At 49.2% G+C, this 19840-nt stretch overlaps 1 protein-coding gene across 1 annotated transcript in view; it reads left to right on the top strand.

Annotated features, from left to right (window-relative positions):
- The first annotated feature begins 2220 nt into the window (after window positions 1-2220).
- Window positions 2221-19840, top strand: part of BSN (bassoon presynaptic cytomatrix protein) — an 86026-nt gene continuing 68406 nt past the window's right edge. The window contains exon 1 of the mRNA XM_021686894.1: window positions 2221-2444. Within this exon, the coding sequence (XP_021542569.1) occupies window positions 2221-2444 (224 nt within the window). The remainder of the gene's footprint in view (window positions 2445-19840) is intronic.

The raw sequence follows: 19840 nt of genomic DNA, 5'->3' as shown, positions 1-19840 counted from the left end.
AGTCCCTGGGCTGGAGGCCAGGCGTGGATGTGCAGAGAACAGGCATGTTTCTGGGTATGCTTTTCAGAGAAGTGGAACTGAGAGTTTGAAAGGAAGGTAGGGGGCACCACTAACCTGCACTTCCAGGTCCTCCTGGGTCCACTGTACTGTGTCATTTGTCACTAAGATAGCAGAGACCCTGGAGGTCTGCTAACAACCAGGAATCCACTCTGAGGAGGGCAACTCCCCAGGCCTGCTGGCTGGGTAGGGCTAATTACCCCCATTGGAACCAGGGACATGTTGATTTAAATCTGTGGAAAGGCATAGCTCCTTTGGCTTCTACAAAAATAGAAAACGAACATCTTTCTCTCCCCTGCTTCCAAGTAGCCAAATCACACTGACTGGTATCTGTGAAGCCTGAAGAGCCTGGGTTGAGCCAAGGTCAGGTCATTGGCCTGCCCCCAGTGCTTGTGTTCACATTTTTCCCCAGGAGAAAGGGTGTGACACAAAAATCCTCAAATCCTAGACCACCCACCAGTGAGACAACTAATAATGAAGTTGGTCATATGTATGCCAGCCACTTGACTTTGTGGTTTAACTACCTCAGCCACTCCACCCTCACAATCCCTGTTAGAGAGGCTGGCATTATCATAACTTTGCAGGCTAGGAAACGGAGGCTTGACAAGCCCAAGTTAGTTGCTAAAGTCCCACCTGGGAAGTGTCAGAGCTGAGATGTAGATTGTTGTGGAGCCTAGATGTGTACACATAGTCATGAGACACTCACAAAGATGAATGAAACCAGGAGGAAACACAGTGAGGGCCATGATAACACAGGCAGAGAGGCTCTCATCGTTCCAGCAGTCAGGGAGCCCAAGTTTCATGGAAGCTCCATCCCAAGAGCTTGGGAAGAGCAGAGCTTGTTGGGAAGAGCAGCCAGAGTGCATGGGGAAGGTCCAGCCAAGGTCTGTCCATCTGCCTGGCTATCGGTGTTTAGTGGTATCCTCAGGTTATTCCAGGTTAAGTTAGAACTGCTGACATCCCATGTGATATATTCCTCACCATTAGGAGAATTAAATGGGTTTGTAAAATGGGTCCAAGTTTACTCAAGTTTTTCTACACAGCCACGATTTATGAAGCCAGGAATAGTTTGGAATATAGTCTGTTATCTTCTAGGAAATATTTACCCTCAGGAAAGCACAGGTTTGTATGAGAAGCCATGAGGCAGAGCATCCTGAGTAGTGTGCAAACACTGAAGTCTGTGGAAGTGAGATAACGGAAAAGTAATTCGGTGAGCTCTCAGGTTAATGCAGAGGCAGCTGCAGCCTCTCATCTAGACAGTCTCCGGGAGCCACAACTCAGGGCTCTGAGAAATATCAACTCTTCTTTCCCATCCTCAAGGTCACTGTCTGAGGGCCTACAGAGGCAGCCTTCCATTTGGCTTTAGGCCAGCCCTGACACACCCTCCACCTTTCCCAGAGACACACTGCCTGAGACTCCTGTCCCGTGGGACCAGGCCCTCAGCTTGAATCCCAGAAGGTTCCCATGGCCATCTGGATAAACTCTCCACTACCCAGCTGGCCTTCGAGACCCTCACAATCTGGCCCCATCGCCAAGTATCCTCTGTCTCTGTCCCTCCATGACCTTGCGCCTCTGAACATCCTCGTTCACTTGCCTTTCCAACTCCTAAACATTTTTTGAGGCCACACTCGGCCCCTCTCTGAGGCCTGTCCCCACGAAGCCTGCTGGCTGGGGCACCGAGTTTTCCCAAACGACGGCCCCTACTCCCAAGTTTCCCGGGACAGGAAGCGCCACTGACAACAGGGCAGGGCACGGCGCGACGCCCCCAGGGCCCCTTCTTGTGGCCGGTGCCCCTCCATCCTGGTTCAGTGGGACGCCACCGCCAACCCCCGCTAGGCTCCAAGTAGCAGAAGCTAGCGGTGTCGTCCTCGAAGGGCGCATGCGCTGGCGCCGGCGGCTGTTTCCCGGCAATCCCGCCGCTGGCTTGTGGACACGCGTCTTCACTGCCTGGCTGAATAGCGCGCGCGCGCCGGGGGTGGGGGGGCGGGGAGGGGCGTGTGCAGGGTAGGGGCGCGCGGGCCGCGCATGCGCATGCGCAGCGGCAAGCGGCGGCGCGAGCCGAGTTGGGAGATGGCGGCGGTGGCGGCGCCGAGCGTGTGAGCAGCAGCCCGGGAGCCGCCGGCCCGGGCCCAGCACGACCCCGACCCCGCCCGCCCGCCAGCCATGGGCAACGAGGCCAGCCTGGAGGGCGGCGCTGGCGACGGGCCCCTGCCGCCCGGAGGCACCGGCCCTGGCCCGGGCCCCGGCGCAGGGAAGCCGCCTTCAGCACCTGCAGCTGGCGGACAGCTCCCCGCTGCAGGCGCGGCGAGGGCGACTGCGGGACCACCGGGCCCAGGTCCCGGCCCCGGCCCGGGCCCCGGCCCCGGCCCCGGCCCCGGTCCGGGCAGGTAAGCGCACGTCGCGGCACCTGGGGTGGGTGGGGGGGCGGGGAGCTGCAGCCTGAGGCCGGGGCCGGGGCCCGCGACCCCTCGATGTAGTCTGTACAGCGAGGTCAGACGTCCGGCCACACTTTGAACCCGGTCCGATTGGCGGGAGCCGGGTGGCCTCAGGGAGAGGTCCTCTCTTTCAAGCCACCTTGCCTAGGTAAGGCAGGATGGTGAGTGAGCGCAGGGTCAGTCAGGGCCTGCGGACCGTGACTCCGTCACGAACCCCAAATTTGCTAACCCCCCAACGCTGGGCTCAGGAGGGGCTTATGTAACCTCAGCCTAGTCCCTCCGCACTGGGGAGCAGTGGGATGGAAAACGTCCTCCCTGTCTGCTGGTGTCTGCATGTGTCCATTGTGTTGGGCCAAGGAAAGAGCACAATGGGAGTGGCTGTCAGGGAAGATAAGTGTCACTGGGAGGAACAGAGAGGTATGGAAATAGTTGAACCATGAACTTGGTCATGTGCTTTCCTCAGGAATTTAGTGACTATAATCATCTTTGGAGGAAGGGAAAATGCCACTGGACACCAAAAAGTACTTATTTAGGCTCAAAATATGAACAGGGTCATGTGCTTTCACCAAGGTTTAGTGAAACACTCCGGGGTGAGGCAAAAATGCTATTGAAGCATCTATCACCAAATATGTTCTTGTTGCCTTATGATTTAGATTACCACCTCAAACCAGGGAAAAACTGAAACCCACATAGGATGCTTTTAACAGAACATATCTGATCAAATACTGTGAAACCAGCTTGTTTAAAATGTATGCCAACTGAGGTCCTACAGAAACACTCAAGTGGTTGTGAATGCAATGGAAGGGAATGCCAATATATGATAGATTAGTAGACTGAAAACTCAGGAAAGCTACCAAGAGACAACAGGATAAAATGGAAGGCATTATCTTTACACCAAATGCGCCTAGGGAGTAGCAAAACCCCAGGCGGGGAGGTGGGGGGAGGGGGCACTTCTGGTTCCATGTGAGTCTGCTGATCATGTTGCCTTAGCTTTTCTGTGTGGGAGCACACGAACTGTGAGGGAGCATGATTTTTGATTCTTCAGCTGTCCAACTGTGCCTCTCATGTGTTTATTTCCTCAGAAGTCATTTCTTAGACAATCAACAGTAATGAAAGGCTCTTAATAGCCTGAAACCTGACGCAGACAGGCCAGCCTGTGAGCCCCCTCTTGAAAGGGGGAATCTGCCCATTTTACATTAGCTATTAGAGTAATGCAATTGGTTAGCCTACGGTTCTTAGCACTGCAAATACTGTCCATCTTGCTGCGTGTTGAGCTGCTGTTTGAGTTTTAGCTTGAGGGAGCCTCACCCAGGCTTTAGAGCTCGCTCTCCAAGGGAAAGCGTCTACAGCTGAATGGAAAAACACCCTGTTATTGGTAGTTCTCTATATGGGGAATTTGACATTTCTCTTCTGGTAACCAAACAGGCTGCTCTGCTTATAGTTTACCTGATGTTGCGGAGCCAAGCATCTGACATTTTGGAAAGATTTGGGCAGCTCAGAGGGGCAAGAAGGAGACTGGTGTCTACTACTCATATTCCTTTTTGGGGTTTCATTTCTACCCCATCTATGCATTTTGCTATAGGGCAGACCCATGAACTACTGTAGGTTGAGGAACCATGGGGCTCCTGTTGGAGTTGGTAGTCACATAAGTTGCTCCTGGCTGTGGGCAAGCCTCACCCATGGGCCGGTGGTGCTAAGGTCCTATGGCTGTCAAGCTCAGGGTGATCTGGCTACTTGTCACCAATCAGGACTAGGGTCCCTTAGGAGATGGGATTTACTGCTTCAGCTGATATTCAGCTTGTCACAGTACCTCACATGAGCAGCACCTCCATGGTATGTCTCTCCTTCAGCATTAGAATGGCTTCTGCTTCTCACCAGCACATCTCAGGTACCTGATGCTAAGTTAAGCATGTTCTGTTCAGAGAGGCTACTGAACAGATTGGCCCACTGATGGAGGAAAAGCCCCGTGGCATGTGCTTCTGGGCATTCAGGAAAGAGCAGCGGCACAGTTTCAAACAGGCTTGCAAATTTGGAGGCAGTTGGAAGCCTCATCGAGGCAGGTGCAGGGTCAGGTAAGGGCGAGATCATTTTACTAACCCCAGAGGGGAGTGGAACTGAGGTTCTGGGGGAGTCGATTGCTGGCTCTTTCCTGTTGCCATATTACCCCTTGGTACCCCAGAGGTAGTCTCTTCATCCTTATACTGAGCTCACTTGGGTTCTGTGAGGGGGCGGCTCTGCCATTTATGACTGAAGAGCCTGACTTGAATCCCATGAGTGGCAGCACCACCACACCCATAGTGCTGCCTCTTAGCCCGTTTGGATGATATGGCACTTTGGGCATCGGGGAGTCCCTCAAGGCAGGGCTCTCTGCTTCTGGTCTCAGGGTAGCACGTACAGTTATATAGGCTCTACCTTTCTCAAGAAATGCCAGATCGGAGAAGGCTCTGCTGTCTGAGCTGTAGGTCCTGGTGTGGGCTGCATCCTCCTAGAGGAAGGGGCACCTTTCATTCATTCATTCATTCATTCACTTATTTTTATGCCTGATGTACAGTGAAGTGCTCAAGTTGATGGGATTTAACCTATATACATACTCATGACATGCCACCAGTTCAAGATGAAACTTTATCAGTACCCCAGAAAGCACCTTTTTAAAAAATTGCACAAAGGAGCCACATAAACCAGTGACAACCTGTCTAATCTATAGTGGACTTGATGTGGACTTGACATGTTCTGACATTTGCAGATTGGTCTTCAGTCAATTAGCCAAGGTGTATTTACCAGTATCGAGAGCAAGCACTGTGCTGGGCTCTGTGGAGGGTCTGGAAGGGTATACAGTGCTCCCCGGTCCTCTAGCACCTCACAGTCTTGTTGGTGAGACAGCCCTCAAAGAGCCAAATCATGGAATTTGGCTGGGCAGCTCCGTATCTGAGCAGCTCAGACTGAGAAGGCTCGGTGTCTGAGCAGCTCAGTGTCTGAGAAGTGCCAAATAGACAGTGCTTATAGAACGGTTGTCAAGTGAGAAGAGTGGAGAGGCTTTAAAAGAAGGAGAAACCCAAGGCATGCGGGAAAAATGGTGGGGTTCTGAGATGTGGAGAGGGAGAAATAGCATGAGGAATGTGGTCTACATAGGCAGGGATGGCGAGCAGAGAATGGGGCCAAGTGCAGGCATGTAGAGGAGAGCTGGGGCAGACCAGGCGAGGCACCTTTCGCTCATTACCCATCAGAATCCCTGATCACCTCGAGGTTACCTCTCACTCACTTCCAGCTCATCTGCCGTGGAGACATCTTAAACCAATGGCAGTGGGCACACAGAGCCTGGTCGTGTGCTGGAAGGTGGGTGAGGCTGCTCTGTGAGCCACCGTCCGAGTTCCTTTCTCAAAATGGCTTTGTCATAATTCTATCCCAATAAGAAAACAAAAATAACAATAAATGGGTTTGTCAGGTATAGTATATCCAGTCTGGGATTAGCCAGACTTGTTATACTGTATCAGCTACCAGTTAGGCTCTAGAAAAATCTGGGATTCATGTGTAAGGATGAAATGAAAGGATATAATTGCCAGGTTTAGAAATAACAGCGCTTTATCATTCAGAGATCCTGTTGGGCCCCAGGAGCTGGATTCTCATGGGGGGCATGACGTGGGGATTGTACTAAAGTGACCTAACATCTGAATGGTGATGATGTCAAAATTTCACCCAAAGGGGCAGCCATTTCTCATCTTTTGCCAGGGAGAAAGGAGCAGCTTTGAAAATAGAGCTTTTCCCAGCATCAGTAAGACTCATAAATTGCTGCTAAAAAAAAAAAGTTATAGAGATGTTGGGGAAGAAAGTCCATCTTCTTTTTCTTCTTCTTCTTCTTTTTTTTTTTTTAACTTTTTATTATGGAAAATTTCAAATCTACATAGAAGTTGAGAGAATAAGCTAATGAACTTTCATGTTCCCATTGTTCAGTCAGTTATCACCAACTCCTGGCTGATCAAGTTTGTCTGTCTTCCTCACCTGCCATCCCCCATGAAGGCCACTTCCAGACATCCCCACATTGCATCATCCGTATTTCAGTGTGTATTTCTAAGACATAGGGGCTTTGTATGAACGTTACCACAGTACCACGATCACACCCAAACAGGAAAACAATTCCTTCTTCCTTTTATTTTTAATTTTAATTTTTTTTAAAGTAATCTCTGCGCCCAACATGGGGCTTGAACTCATGACCCTGAGATCAGAAGTTGAATGCTCTACAGCAGGTGGACACCCTGATAACCATCCCTTCTTCATTTCAGCAAATACCAGTCAGGGTTCAGGTTTTCTGATTATCTGACGAATTTATTTTTACAGTCGATTTGTTTGAATTGTGATCTAAACAGGGTCTACACATTGCATTTGTTGGATACATTTCTTGAGTTTCTTTCAATCTATAGATTCCATCTCCTTTTTTTCCACCTTGCAAGATATGATTGGAGGACTTAGTCATTTGTCCTGTGTTTCTCGCATTTTGGATTATGCTGATTGTATCTCTGTGGTGTCATTTAAGATGTTCCTCTGTTCCATATTTTTTCCTTTAAGCTGGAACTTGTATCTAGAAGCCATTCAGATTCTAATTTCGTTCTTGATGGTCAAGAAATTCTAGCTTTTTAAAAAAGAGTTTGTCGAGGCCTTTGGCCGTGAAGGGGCTAGGAGTTCACTGAAAGTAGAGCCAGACTTTGGACTAGTTTGGGAACCAAAGAATGATGCAATGGGGCACTTTTCTGTTCTTTTTTTTTCTAAAGTTCTTCCTCTGAGTAGGTTTGGTTCTGGGTTTAAGAGGGCAAAGCTTTCAGAGCCCTTGGGTCATGCCTTTTCACCCAGCTTTGGGGAACACTCCCTGTATATGTGAGTAGTAGGCTGCTAGGAGATAGGGTTTGGGGCTTCAATAAATCCTCTCTCTTCTCAGAGATCCTGCCCTTTCTTCGTGTCAGTGACAGGAGTGGGGAGAGACAGACCCTACTATGTGAACCTCTGGCTCACAGGTTTAGGCCCACTATGTGTGGGCTCTTTGAGGGGAAATCTGTTCCTGGAGACTGTGGCCCATGGGCAAGAAGTTGGGGCTGGCTGGGGAGGTAGGTTGGCAAAGGCATCACAACAGTTCTGACTACTCTCACTGGAGGTCTGCTTCACCGTGAACACTCTGCTCCATGTTTTTACACATACTTCTTCCTCACTTCCCCTGCCTGGCCATGCTGCTCTTGTAGGCCCCGTCTGTCTGGGTCTTATTCATCCTTCCTGCCTGGGGACTCACTGTTCACAATGGTGACATGGTGGCTGAGACCTGCCTGCCTACAGTAAGAGCCAAGTGTCGCTTTAGGACTTGAGGCCTTCCTGGTGGGCTGGGACTTGGTGGACAATCTAGCCACATGGGGACTCCTGCCTGGGCCTCTCAGTTGATGGCAAGGGCATGTCCTGCTGGCATTGATACTGCATTGGTAAGACTCGCTCAGGCTCCTTTCCTGTCTCGAGGGCCCTCTCCTCCTCCATTCACCAGCATGGTGGTGGAAGCTAGTCATAGCCAGGGAATGAGTTGGCACCATGGCCTCTGGGACCTGTGGTAGGGGAGATGGAATTCTGGTGTCCCAGTCCCTGTGGCTCCCTTCCTGCAGATGGGGCCTCTGGTGGGTGTCTGTTGCCCCATGGCATTCCCGCAACTCGTGTGTCTTATACATTCGGTTCTGGTCGCTGTGCCTGTGTGATGGAGTCAGTGAGCATGCTCCCTGATTCATCTGTGCTGTACCTTTAGCCCCAGGCTGCACAGCACTGCTCTGATCTCGCCATCTGTTCTTTGCTCTTATGGGTATCTAGGCTTCTTAAGAGAGCCTTGCTCTAGAGGAGACCTCTTACCTGGTACCTCCACTTCTTTCTTTCTTTCTTTTTTTTTTTTTTTAAAGATTTTATTTATTTGTTTGAGAGAGAGAGAATGAGAGACAGAGAGCATGAGAGGGAGGAGGGTCGGAGGGAGAAGCAGACTCCCTGCCGAGCAGGGAGCCCGATGCGGGACTCGATCCCGGGACTCCAGGATCATGACCTGAGCCGAAGGCAGTCGCTTAACCAACTGAGCCACCCAGGCGCCCCCCCTCCACTTCTTTCTAACAAGAGTGTCACATGGAGGTGTATTGGGAGCTTCTAGGGAACTCTAGCTCACCCTGGGATAAATCCAGAATGTTTTGGTTGGCCTGGCTGCCCCTGAAGTGGGTGGGGCTGCTGTTGGGGCCCAAGGTGAAGACTTTTCCCTGAGCAGAAGTAGAAGGGTTAGCTTCTGGGACTTGGCCCCCAACCACTGAGGTGATCAAAAAGCCTTAGCAGCAGCTCATGGAAGGATCACCCAGTCTGGGACTACCCCTGGACCCAGAGTTGCTCTCTAGTGCCATTGGCTTGGGGAGGGAGCTATCCCTTCCCAGGATGCTGGAAGAATCAGTAAGGCATTTGGGTGTTTTGGAGGTAAAGGGAGTAAGGAAATTTCCTGAGGGTCACACCTATACATTCCATAGATTTGTGCATGCAGGGAGATAATATGGGGCCGGTTGTGAGGGATTTCTATGATTAAGCTCTACTTAGCAATAGGAGGATTTTAGAGTGAAATTTTATCCATGTATTCAGGAAACCCCTTACTGAACACCTACTAGATGCCTATCCCTGGGTGAGATAAGAGGAGAAAAGGAAGGAGCATGAACTGGGCTGTGCCCTCAGGAGTTCCCAGTCTGGTAGGAGAGAAAGAGGCACTTGTTTAGATTTTTACCCTCAACTTCCTGAAATTAGAGTTTGCTCCTGCTTTTTCTTTGTCTCACAGAGTTAAGATAAATGAGAGCATGATTAAAAAGGGTTGTATTATTTCGTATTCTGAAATAGTAGAATATATATTTGTATGGTGTTTTGCAGCTTACAAAACACATTCACAACATTAACTTATTCTGTTGGGAACTCCAAAGGCCTAATATGAGAGATTTAGAAGAACAGCCAGCTAGCTGACTTTAGCGAACTGACATGCCATACACTGGGCACAGCTGGAGAACCGCGTCACTTCCTCGCCTCCTGCTCCGAGAAGATGGAAAATTTAGCAATCGGATGGGGAGGGCTTTGAGGACGAGAAAAGGATCAGGAAGTAGGACATTTGAGCAAAGGACAGCATAGGGTGCGGTGGGGAAGTGACTGGAATATACTGGAAGCTGGGACTGGATATACTGGAAGCCTCCCGGGTGGGGGTCAGAAACGCAGGCTTTAGTCAATGCTGACATTGCCCAAGCTGGCTGTATGTAGTAGGTCTTCACTATTTTCCATCTGTCAAAGGTCCCCTCCATCTCTGACAGCGTATTGTTGTCAGATGAGTAAGAAGGAAGGGTGATGCTTCCCGCTATCCCTCAGCCCCACCGAGGAGAGAAAATAGACACGTCATGCAGACTTTAGATTCATTAGAAGAGCTTTAAATGAAGAGGAATGCTCTTCCTCCAAGCTCCAGAGATCTTCTAGAGTGGACAAGATGACCTCACAATCAAGCCTGGCGCCAGAAGAGGGACTGGCTGGCACCTTGCCTCTCGGTTGCTCCTGGCAGGTGGGGGCTCTTGAAAAGCTGCTGGCCTCCTACTACTGGGTTGGCTGGCCAGCTGGCTGGGCTCCTACTGTGCCTGCAGAGCCTGCTGCAGGCTCCCTGTTTCCAGGCGTGCATGCTCGCCTATCTCCTGAGTGTTGTGGTGCCCATGTCCCCCATGGGCTCTGGCACCTGCTCTGCCTCCTCCAGGCGGGCACTTGTGCAGAATCCTTCACTTATAGAGTGAGGAGACAGATGTGGGGCTCTCTGCAGTTTCTCCTGCAGCTCTGTGGGCTCTGTGGGCTCCGGCCAGGTCTCCACCAATGTCAAGGTCTGGCCTGTGAGGCCTCTTCCTTTGGGAGCATGGTTTAGCTTCAGTGGGTGATCTGTTTGCTCTGTCCTTCTTTTATTTTGAACATCTAATCCAACTCCTAACAGATGCCAAAATATCTGCTTCCATATTCTCTGAAGGAGTTCTGCCTTGGGGTGAATACCCAATGGTCAGTGGCCTTTGGTCCCTCCCAGGCAGATGACTCCACCGTTGGAAAGTTCTTTCTTTCTGTTTGCCTGAAATGGGCTTCCTTACACCTCCTGTCTCTTGGCCTGGCTCTGCCCTCTGGCTCACAGGTTTAGTAGGAGCTCACTATGCTCTCATCTCCTCAGCTGCGGAGTTCTTCTCTAGACTTGACTTCTCCCGGTCCTGTGGCTGGGATGTGATTCTGGGACCCTTGGCGACCTGGGCTGTTCGGCCCAAGGCTGTCAATATCCTTAGGACAGGGAGGTTCAGAGAACAGGACCCAGGGCTCAGTATGTCACATGGACTACGAGTGACACAACCTGGAGGATGAGCGGCCTTCACTCCTCAGCCTGAGAAGACCATTCTGCACCCCCCTTAGTGCCCTCCGGCACTGCATCCCACACTTGTCCAGTCTCAGGCTGGGTTCCCTCCATCCTGGGCTTGTATAACCTGAGTGTGAGTGTGTGGGGGCCTGCATGGGTCCCTGCCATGTCTTCTTTCATTGTACTTGGAGATCCCTTCCAACCTAGTGAGACCCTTTGGACCCTGACTGTCTCCTGAAATAGGGATAATAACTAAGACAGTGTACTTGTTTTCAGAATCATGCTGGGAGAACTTCTCCCCTTCTTATGGCTCTGGGGGCCCACTTTCCAAATCCTTGTATCTCACTTGGAGTGATCAGTGTTGAGCCCTCGAGGCCAAAGCCTTGTCAGCTCTGGTTAGAGGTGGTGTCAGCTGAGGACGGTGGTAGAGCCAGGTCGCATTGGAGAGGCAACCACCTCTTGCACCTATGGAAGCCTCTGAGCACTGGAGAGGAAACTCTTTCACAGGCCTGTTCTTCCCTGGTCGGCCCTGGCATTCTGGCCTCTTTTTGGGATACACCAGCCTTAGGCTCTGTAGGGAGGATGTCCTCAGGAGCAGCGAATGCTCTGCAGATGAAAATTTCAAACACACATAAAAGGAGAGAAGATGGAATGATGAACCCCCTCCTGTGAACCCATCACCCAGCTTCAGCAATGATCAGTGTTCTGCCATCTTGTTTCATCCATATTCCTCCAACTTTTTTTTTTTTTTGACTGGAGTATTTTTAATCAAAATTCAAATGTATCATTTCACTCATACTTTAGGATATACCTCTAGTAGTTAAAAGCTGTTTTAATTCTAATCCAATGACATTATCACAGCCAACAAAGTTAACTATAATTTCTTAATATAACTTAATACCCAGTCCATGTTCAATTGACTTGATTATCTCAAAAATGATTTTTTAGGGTTGCCTTGTTCAAATCAGGATCCAAACAAACATTGCATATATGTAGAATTATACACACACACACACACACACGTAATGTATACATGTATATTTGTTTCAAAATAATAATATAGATATTTTTACTAACAATAATACTAATGAATGTATTTTAAGATCTCCTTGTGGCTTCTCTTGTCCTTAGTTTATCTCTTTCCAGGGATGTCTAGTCCAAGCTCTGTGTTTTATTATTTTCTCTTCTGTTTTTTAATTTAAATTCAATTAATTAATATATAATGTCTTATTAGTTTCAGAGGTAGAGTTCAGGGATTCATCAGTCTTACATAATACTCAGTGCTCATTACGTCACGTGCCCTCCTTAATGTCCATCACCCAGTTACCCCCTCCCCTCCAGCAACCCTCAGTTTGTTTCCTGTGATTTAGAGTCTCTTCTGGTTTGTCTCCCTCTCTGATTTCATCTTGTTTTATTTTTACCCCTCTTCCCCTATGATCCTCTGTTTTGTTTCTTAAATTCCACATATGAGTGAGATCATATGATAATTGTCTTTCTCTGACTGACTTATTTTGCTTAGCATGATACCCTCTAGTTCCATCCACGTCATTGCAAATGGCAAGATTTCATTCTTTATGATGGCTGAGTAGTGTTCCATTGAAGATATCTATCTATCTATCTATCTATCTATCTATCTATCTATCTATCTATGTAGATATATATCACATTTTCTTTATCCATTGATCTGTTGGTGGATACAAGTTCTGTGTTTTAGAATTATTAGAAATGATTCTTCTCGGGGTGCCTTGGTGGCTCAGTCGTTAAGCGTCTGCCTTCGGCTCAGGTCATGATCCCAGAGTCCTGGGATCGAGCCCCACTGCTCAGCGGGATGCCTGCTTTTCCCTCTCCCTCTGCCCCCACCTCCGCTTTTGCTCGCCCCCCCCCCCAAATAAATAAAATCTTCAAAAAATGTTTTAAAAAAAATTATTCTTCCCAGTGAGGTTCTGCCATTAAGAAGATATACAATTAAGCTCTTTCTTTCTAGTTTGTGTTCAGTTTGTAAGAATTGCTTTTTGATCACTTATCTGTTGCCACGATCATACTGCATAATAAATCAACCCAGACTCAGTGGCTTCAAAGAGCAATTTTTTATTCCCACTCAGGCATCGGCATGCTGGCTAGAATTCTCTGATCTAGGCCAGGCTCCGGGCTCCAGTTGAGTACAGGTCTGCTCTACATGGCTCTCTCATCCTCCTTGGACAGCAGGCTAGCCAGGGCATGTTCTTCTGATGGTGATGACAGATGCACAGGGGGCATGCCTAACCATGCATACACACCACACACACACACACACACATACACACATGCATGCACACACACACTTCAGTCCACATCTGCTAACATTACTTTAGTCAAAGCAATTCATATGTAAGCCCAAAGTTAAGGGATGGTGCTGCAGTTACTCTGAGTGTATAAGAAATTACCCTAAAACTTAGTGACATCAAACAACCACTCTTTTGCTCACAGATTCTGTAGGTCAGGAATTCAGGCAGGGTACATGGGATGGCTTATTTCTGCTCCATGGTGTCTGGAGCTTCAGCTGGAAGACTCGAAGCCTGGGGACTGCAATCACCTGACATGTCTTCATCACTTACCTGTCTTACAGTTGATTCATGCTAATAGCTGGGAGCCTCAGTGCTTCTCCACATGGGCTAGTTTGAGCTTCCTCTCAACATGGTTTTTGGGTTTCAAGGGTATCCTAAGAGAAAGAGAGGAAGCCAGCTGGAGGCCGTACTGCCTTTTATGACTCTTGTATACTTTTTGCCACTTTCTATTCATTGAGGCAGTTCTAAAGTCCTACCCAGTTTTGAGTGGAGGAGATAAGGACTCCATCTCTTGGTTGGGAATGTCCAGGTTCTATAGGACCCTGTGGAAATCTTGTTGAGGCCATTTTTGGAATAAAGTCTGCCACATCTGGAAAAATAGACTCTCCACCCTTAGTGGGAGGAATTGCAAAGTCACACGGCAAAGGGCAGAAATCCATTGAGAACAACATACTTTTATGTTTTTGATTTAATTTTCTTAAAATTATGTAAAACTTTCATGTGTTCCAAATAAAACAAGATGAATTGAGAGAAGTCTAGTTCTATCTTGTTCCCTTCCACCTTGTTTTCTTCCTTCCCTGATAAGAATTCACCTTTAACGTTTTTTTTTTCCCATTGTTTCTTCTTGAAAATATAAGGACAATATACATTTATTTACCTCTCTCTTTTTTTATATATATAAAAAGTAGCAAATTCTGAACACTGTGCTGAACTTTGCCTTTTTTCCCCATAATATATCTTGAAGATCACCCTGTAGCAGAATGGAGAAATCCTTCTGATTCTTTTTTTTGCATCTGTGCAGTGCTCTATCACGCAGGTTTGCCATAGTTTATCCATGGACATTGGCCTATGGCCAGGCTTTTCTTCTTACAAAGAACCCCACATTGAGGAACCTGGTGTATGTGTCATTTTGTATTTTACTCGTGTACCTATGGGCTAGTGTATCTATGGGACTGTTTTCCCGGTGTATCTATGGGATGTTTTGTATTTTTACCAGGGTAGCTCTGGGTTAGTTTCCTATGGGACGCTGAAACAAGGCCGTAAATGCACATTGTGCTATGTTGGCCAAGCTTGAGGGGCAAGGGCAGAGGCAGGGCGCTAGTGAGGGGCTTGGACAGTGTTCAGGTACGAGAAGATGGTCATGACCGGGACGAGGGAGTAGAGACGGGGGGAAAGTGCTAAAAAGAGCTCAACTTCTGAATATATACTGAATGTAGAGCCAGAGGAGTGCTGAACGGCTGGCTTTGAAGAGTTAGGGAAAGAGAGGAGTGAGGAGGACCCCTGAGTTCTGGCCTGAGCATGTGGTACACGCTGGGGGCAACCGGCATGGGGCCTAAGATCAGGAGTTTGTTCCTGGACAAGTTGTGTTTTAGAGACACCCAGGTGAGACATTAGGTAGGCAGCTAGGTGTTCAAGTCTGGGCTGGAAAAATAAAGTAGCACCTCACCTGCACATGCATTAATAGTAATGCCACCTGGTTCTTACAAATACCCTGAGAAAGAGATAAGGAAGAGGAAGAAATTGAGGCAATACTGGGGTTCCAAGAGGGCGAGTCAAGTACAGTGAATTTGACAAACTTTTATCAAATGAAATGCTGCAAATGAAAGCATTCAGTCTGAGGCCTGGAATTAAATACCAACTGGTTGCCTGGTTCCCGTCCAGGGCTGAGGATCTGGAGGTGAACAGGTAGATTACCAGCCCTATTTCCCACTACAGAACTATTTGAATTAAATTTGATTAGGCGTTTGGTCCTGTCCTCTGGGATCTCTGACTCAATGGGGGGTGCCTGCAGGGGGGCTCAGAGGGCCCACTGTGGTCCATCTTCCTCACTTTCACATATAGCTGCTAAAACAGATCCAGAATTTGGGCCTTAAGCTGGAGCTTTCCCTTGAGAAGCCTGGCCCATCCCACAGGCTCTCAGAATCCACTGCAAGTCAGGGTTTCAGCCCAGGCCACCAGGGCCACAGAAAACCCCTTCTTGCAATAGGAAGAGAGCCATTTTGTCTCTTAACCCTCGCTTGTGTTCATGAAACTCCAGGAAGTTCAGACAGTGGTGGAGGACAGGGTTCCCTTGGTAGATTTGGGGGATTGGGAGGAGGGCAGGAGGGAGGGAGCCCCAGGTCTGGGGCCGCTACTCTGGAGTGCTGATCTACCAGTGGGCACCAGGGGTAGAGATACCACTGTGACTCTGGGATGTGTATTTCTCTGGGCCCAGGGCCCGGGAGGCAGGCTGTGGCCCGTGGAGCTGGCTCAGAAGCCAGTGGACTGGAGTAGGGCTTTCCCAGGAGCCAGCCATCCGTCCCTGCTTTCCCTATGTGCTGAAAGCATTTTGCAAATGACAGAGCTTAGCACTGACAGGCAGAGGGGTTTCCTGGCGGGATGCTTTTGGGGAGCTGTGATTCGGGCTGAGCCTATGAAAGGGCACAATGGGAGCGGGCAGGACAGGGCAGCTGGCTCTGGGTGCTCCCGACAGGCCAGGTCTGCCACACTACCCCCCTTCCCCTAACTCCCCAGCTTTATCAGAGTATAGTGTGGGGCCCCCCCCGAGGGCCGTGCTCTCACCGGTTCTTGGCACCTCCTGGCCACCACAGTGTATACCTTGGCTTGCTTGAGCTGTGAAACTACAGAGGCTGAGGAGCTACAGACGCATAGCTTCTGCTCTGTCCCTACCCAGGCACTCAGTCGGGAGTGAGGAGCCCTGGGAAACCCATCCAGGCCTCCAGGAACAGGTATCATGCCACCATCTTCTTTTCTAAATGGTAAAAACCTCCACAACCCTGAGTATGGAGTGTGGAAGCAAAAACATCCTCCCTGTCCTCAAGGCAGAAAGCCTGGTGAAGACTCTGGGGGGTACACTGCTCCCTTGCAGTTATCCAGACCCTGGCTTACTGCTCTGGGTCTGCCTGGTGGTGCCGAGAACCTGTTTCCAGAGGCATGAGGAAAGAAGAAACTAGAAGCTTTGCCTTTTGGGAAAGCATCTTGTGTTCTCCGTACTCCCTCATGAGCACTTATTCTGGGACGCTCAAGCCTATGAAGGGGTGGGGCAGTGACCCTAGAAATAAGCAAGGCCGAACCTGCTGGCAAGGTTTTCAGGGAACATGGGCCTTAGTCAGGCTCCTTTAGCTTCGTTTTCCCTCGTCCCTGATGGTGGCTCAGGAAAAACCAAGACGTTCAGATAAAGGCATGCATTGCTTTTGAAAAAATAGTGATGATACTTACTAGTAATTGATTTTGCTTATACAGTGATTTTTCCTCTATGTAGTTCTGTCCAGTAGAGGGTCCGGATCACTGGTAAGGGATGGAAAGACTGAGGCCAGAGAGGTTTTTTTCCAAGAACCCCATAGCAAGGCATTTCCAAGAACAGGACGAAGAGTGGGGCCTTCCCACCCCTGGCCTCTGCTTGGTGGATTTCCCTGGCCACTTTGGGATAAGGAAATTTTCATGTGTCCAGTCAAAAGATTGGACATCCGGTGTGAGGACTGGTCTGCTTGGCACTCTCCCTGTCCCTGGATAGAGTGGGCTGGGGGTGGGGAGCAGGGGACAGTCTTAGGGTGACCTTGGGAATTAAGGCTCCAGAGTCAGAAGAGAAGAGTCCAGGCCCCATTGGTTGGGGTCTGGGGACAAGGCCTTTGCTGCAGTGAGTCTCCTTAGAACAACCCACCCCTTGTAGTGTGCTTACTCTGTGCCAAGCCCCAGAGGCCTCTGAGTCAGAGGTCAGAGGCCTTCATTCTTGGGAATGAAGACAGAGATCGTTCAATATCTCCTTTTGCGAGAGGTGCCATGGACGCAAGGGGTACCTTCTCGAACAAGTTAACAGGCTGTAGGCTGTCCTGGAATGTACAGCCTTCAGGAACAAGACCCACAACCATGTAAGTATTCTGGTAAAGTGTGCTGATTATTACTCGTTGACATGCCGTGGGAGTGGGTTTAGACACACAGGGTGCCAGCGGCCTCACCAACACCTGCCCCCAACAAACTAGCTTCTCCAAAGACCCTCCTCTCTCCCCAGGGAAGGCTTTACTCCCAAAATGTGCAGACTCACTGTTTAAGAGTGTTGTTTCTTTGTCCCACGTTTTTGTTCACTGTTTATTTTCATTCAGTGTTTGTTCGTTTAACAAGCATTTATTAGTCCCATTGTGTATCGGGGTGTGTGCGGACTCTTGAGTTCATAGAGGAAATGCAGTTGTCAGTTTGGTTGGATTCCACAGTCTGGGTGAGCAAGAAGGGCTCAGGCAAAGCCACACAATTAAAAGAAAGGAGCACCAAAACTTCTCTGGCATCTCCTACCCCTCCCGTTTTGTAGTGGGTTGGCCTGAGGCTTAGATAATAGCTGCTTGTCCACACACACACACCCACGCACACCCAGACCCTGATTCTTTCTGGGGCTCCAGGGACAACCTAATGGCCCCATTCAGGGGACATGTTTCTGTCTTAGCTGCCGACACTTCCCTGTGGGCTTCGGGTCACACTGTTCTTCTGGAAGCTCCCTTCTCGGTTTCTGTAGCATCCCCTTGTTTACTCTTTGGCCTCCTCTGTGGCACCACTGGCCCACCGCCTGCCTGAGGGCCCCAGGACTCAGCCCTGAGTCGTGTTTCTTTTCCCTCTCACATGATGGGGGTGGCTTGCTGACAGCGCCCTAACCCCTCGACAGCTCAGGTCTCAGTCTTCCAGTGGACACCTGCATATGGGCACCCCCAGCCACCTCCTACACACAGTGCCACCATCTGCCCCCCTTCCTCTCCCCTTTGGCTGGAATAGTACCTAATGTTGGGTTTGTAGGACCTCTTTGCTTGGAAAAACTTGAGCCCATACCACGCTGGAATTAATCTGACATAAAGTCTTTTTGTGAAGACAGGAATGTTGATGATTTTGTTTAGTGTCCATAAAAGATCTTTAAAAGTCTTTTGTTTGGGAAATGGAGCCTCTTCCCAGACCCAGGCCTGGGGGCCCTAGGGCCACGAGGACAGTGGGAGCACCCGATCATGGTATGGGTGGTCAGAGACCCCACTGGTCTGGCTACCTTCACCAAGGGAGGGGAATCATGGGTCACGGGGTGGGGGGAGATACTGGAGGTGACTGGGGGAGCGGGGAGCAAGAAAGGCTGCATGTGGTGGCCTCCCTCAGCTGACCATAACACCACTGATCCCAGGGCCAAATGTGTGGTTGCTTAGCATGACTGGGGCATCCCAGTCAGGATCTCTCATCCCAGACTGGATCACAGAGGGGCCATGGGCTACTGAATACCCAGCAGGGGGGGCATAGCAGGGGCCCCATGAAGGGTGATGGACACTTAGTGACTTTGGGAAGGAGTCTTGCTTGGAGGTGGCTCTCACCCCTCTTTGGATCCTGCTACCCCACACACTTCTCAGGGACCTTGCCCAAGCAGGGCTCTAATGCCATGGAGGCTTGTTCTTTGTCTTTGTTCCCATGCTCTTTTCCTGGCATCCTTTTTTCACATTACTCCCTGACTTCTGGTATGTTAGGGTACTTTTGAGTTTTAACTATATTAATGAGACTCTTCTGGATTTTTTTAAAAAGTTTTTATTTATTTATTTATGTCACCTCTCCACCCAAGATCAGAGTTGCACACTCTTCCGACTGAGCCAGCCAGGTGCCGATGGAATTTTTAAAAAATTATACAAGTAAGACATAAGCAAATTGTTGATGTGAGTATTCACACAATCCAGTCACCGAATGAAACTTCTATTTTCCCCTACCTTTCCTCGCATTATTACCTCTCTGCCTATTTCTAAGATCTTTCTGTAGGCACATCCATGAATCTATTGTGTACTTATATAGTTTTTGTTCATAGTAGCTCAGCTTCATTTTCTATATATTTTTTTAAGATTTTATTTATTTTACAGAGAGAGAGAGAGGGAACACAAGCAGGGAGAGTGGGAGACGGAGAAGCAGTCTTCCCGCTGAGCAGAGAGCCTGATGTGGGGCTCAATCCCAGGACCCTGGGATAATGACCTGAGCCGAAGGCAGACGCTTAACGACTGAGCCACCCAGGCGCCCCTTCGTTTTCTGTATTAACAAACATTTAATCACCAAACAAAACTTGCAGACCCTGAGTGCCCAAAGGCCATTACGGTCAAAATACTAGGTCACAATAATAAAGTAGCAAGCACTCCAGAAATCAGTGCTCTGGGGAAGGGTGCACTGCCTAGGACGGGGACACAAAGTTAGGCTTAGCCCCCTTTTCCCTGTTGAGGGTTAATGAAAAACGGGGGCACAGAACTCTGCAGGGTCTTCACCACCAGAGGGAGCTGGCCAAGACATGAAGGGATGGAAACTCAAAATTGGCCAGGGTCTTTGGTAGTCAGTCAGACACTGAGCTCCTCCTTCTTCATCTTCCTCCTTCTCCTCCTTTCTTTCTTTCTTTCTTTCTTTCTTTCTTTCTTTCTTTCTTTCTT

The sequence above is a fragment of the Neomonachus schauinslandi genome, chromosome 1 (assembly GCF_002201575.2).
Source record: "Neomonachus schauinslandi chromosome 1, ASM220157v2, whole genome shotgun sequence".
In the NCBI taxonomy this organism is placed as follows: domain Eukaryota; kingdom Metazoa; phylum Chordata; class Mammalia; order Carnivora; family Phocidae; genus Neomonachus; species Neomonachus schauinslandi.
This window is presented reverse-complemented; position numbering and strand designations above follow the sequence as displayed.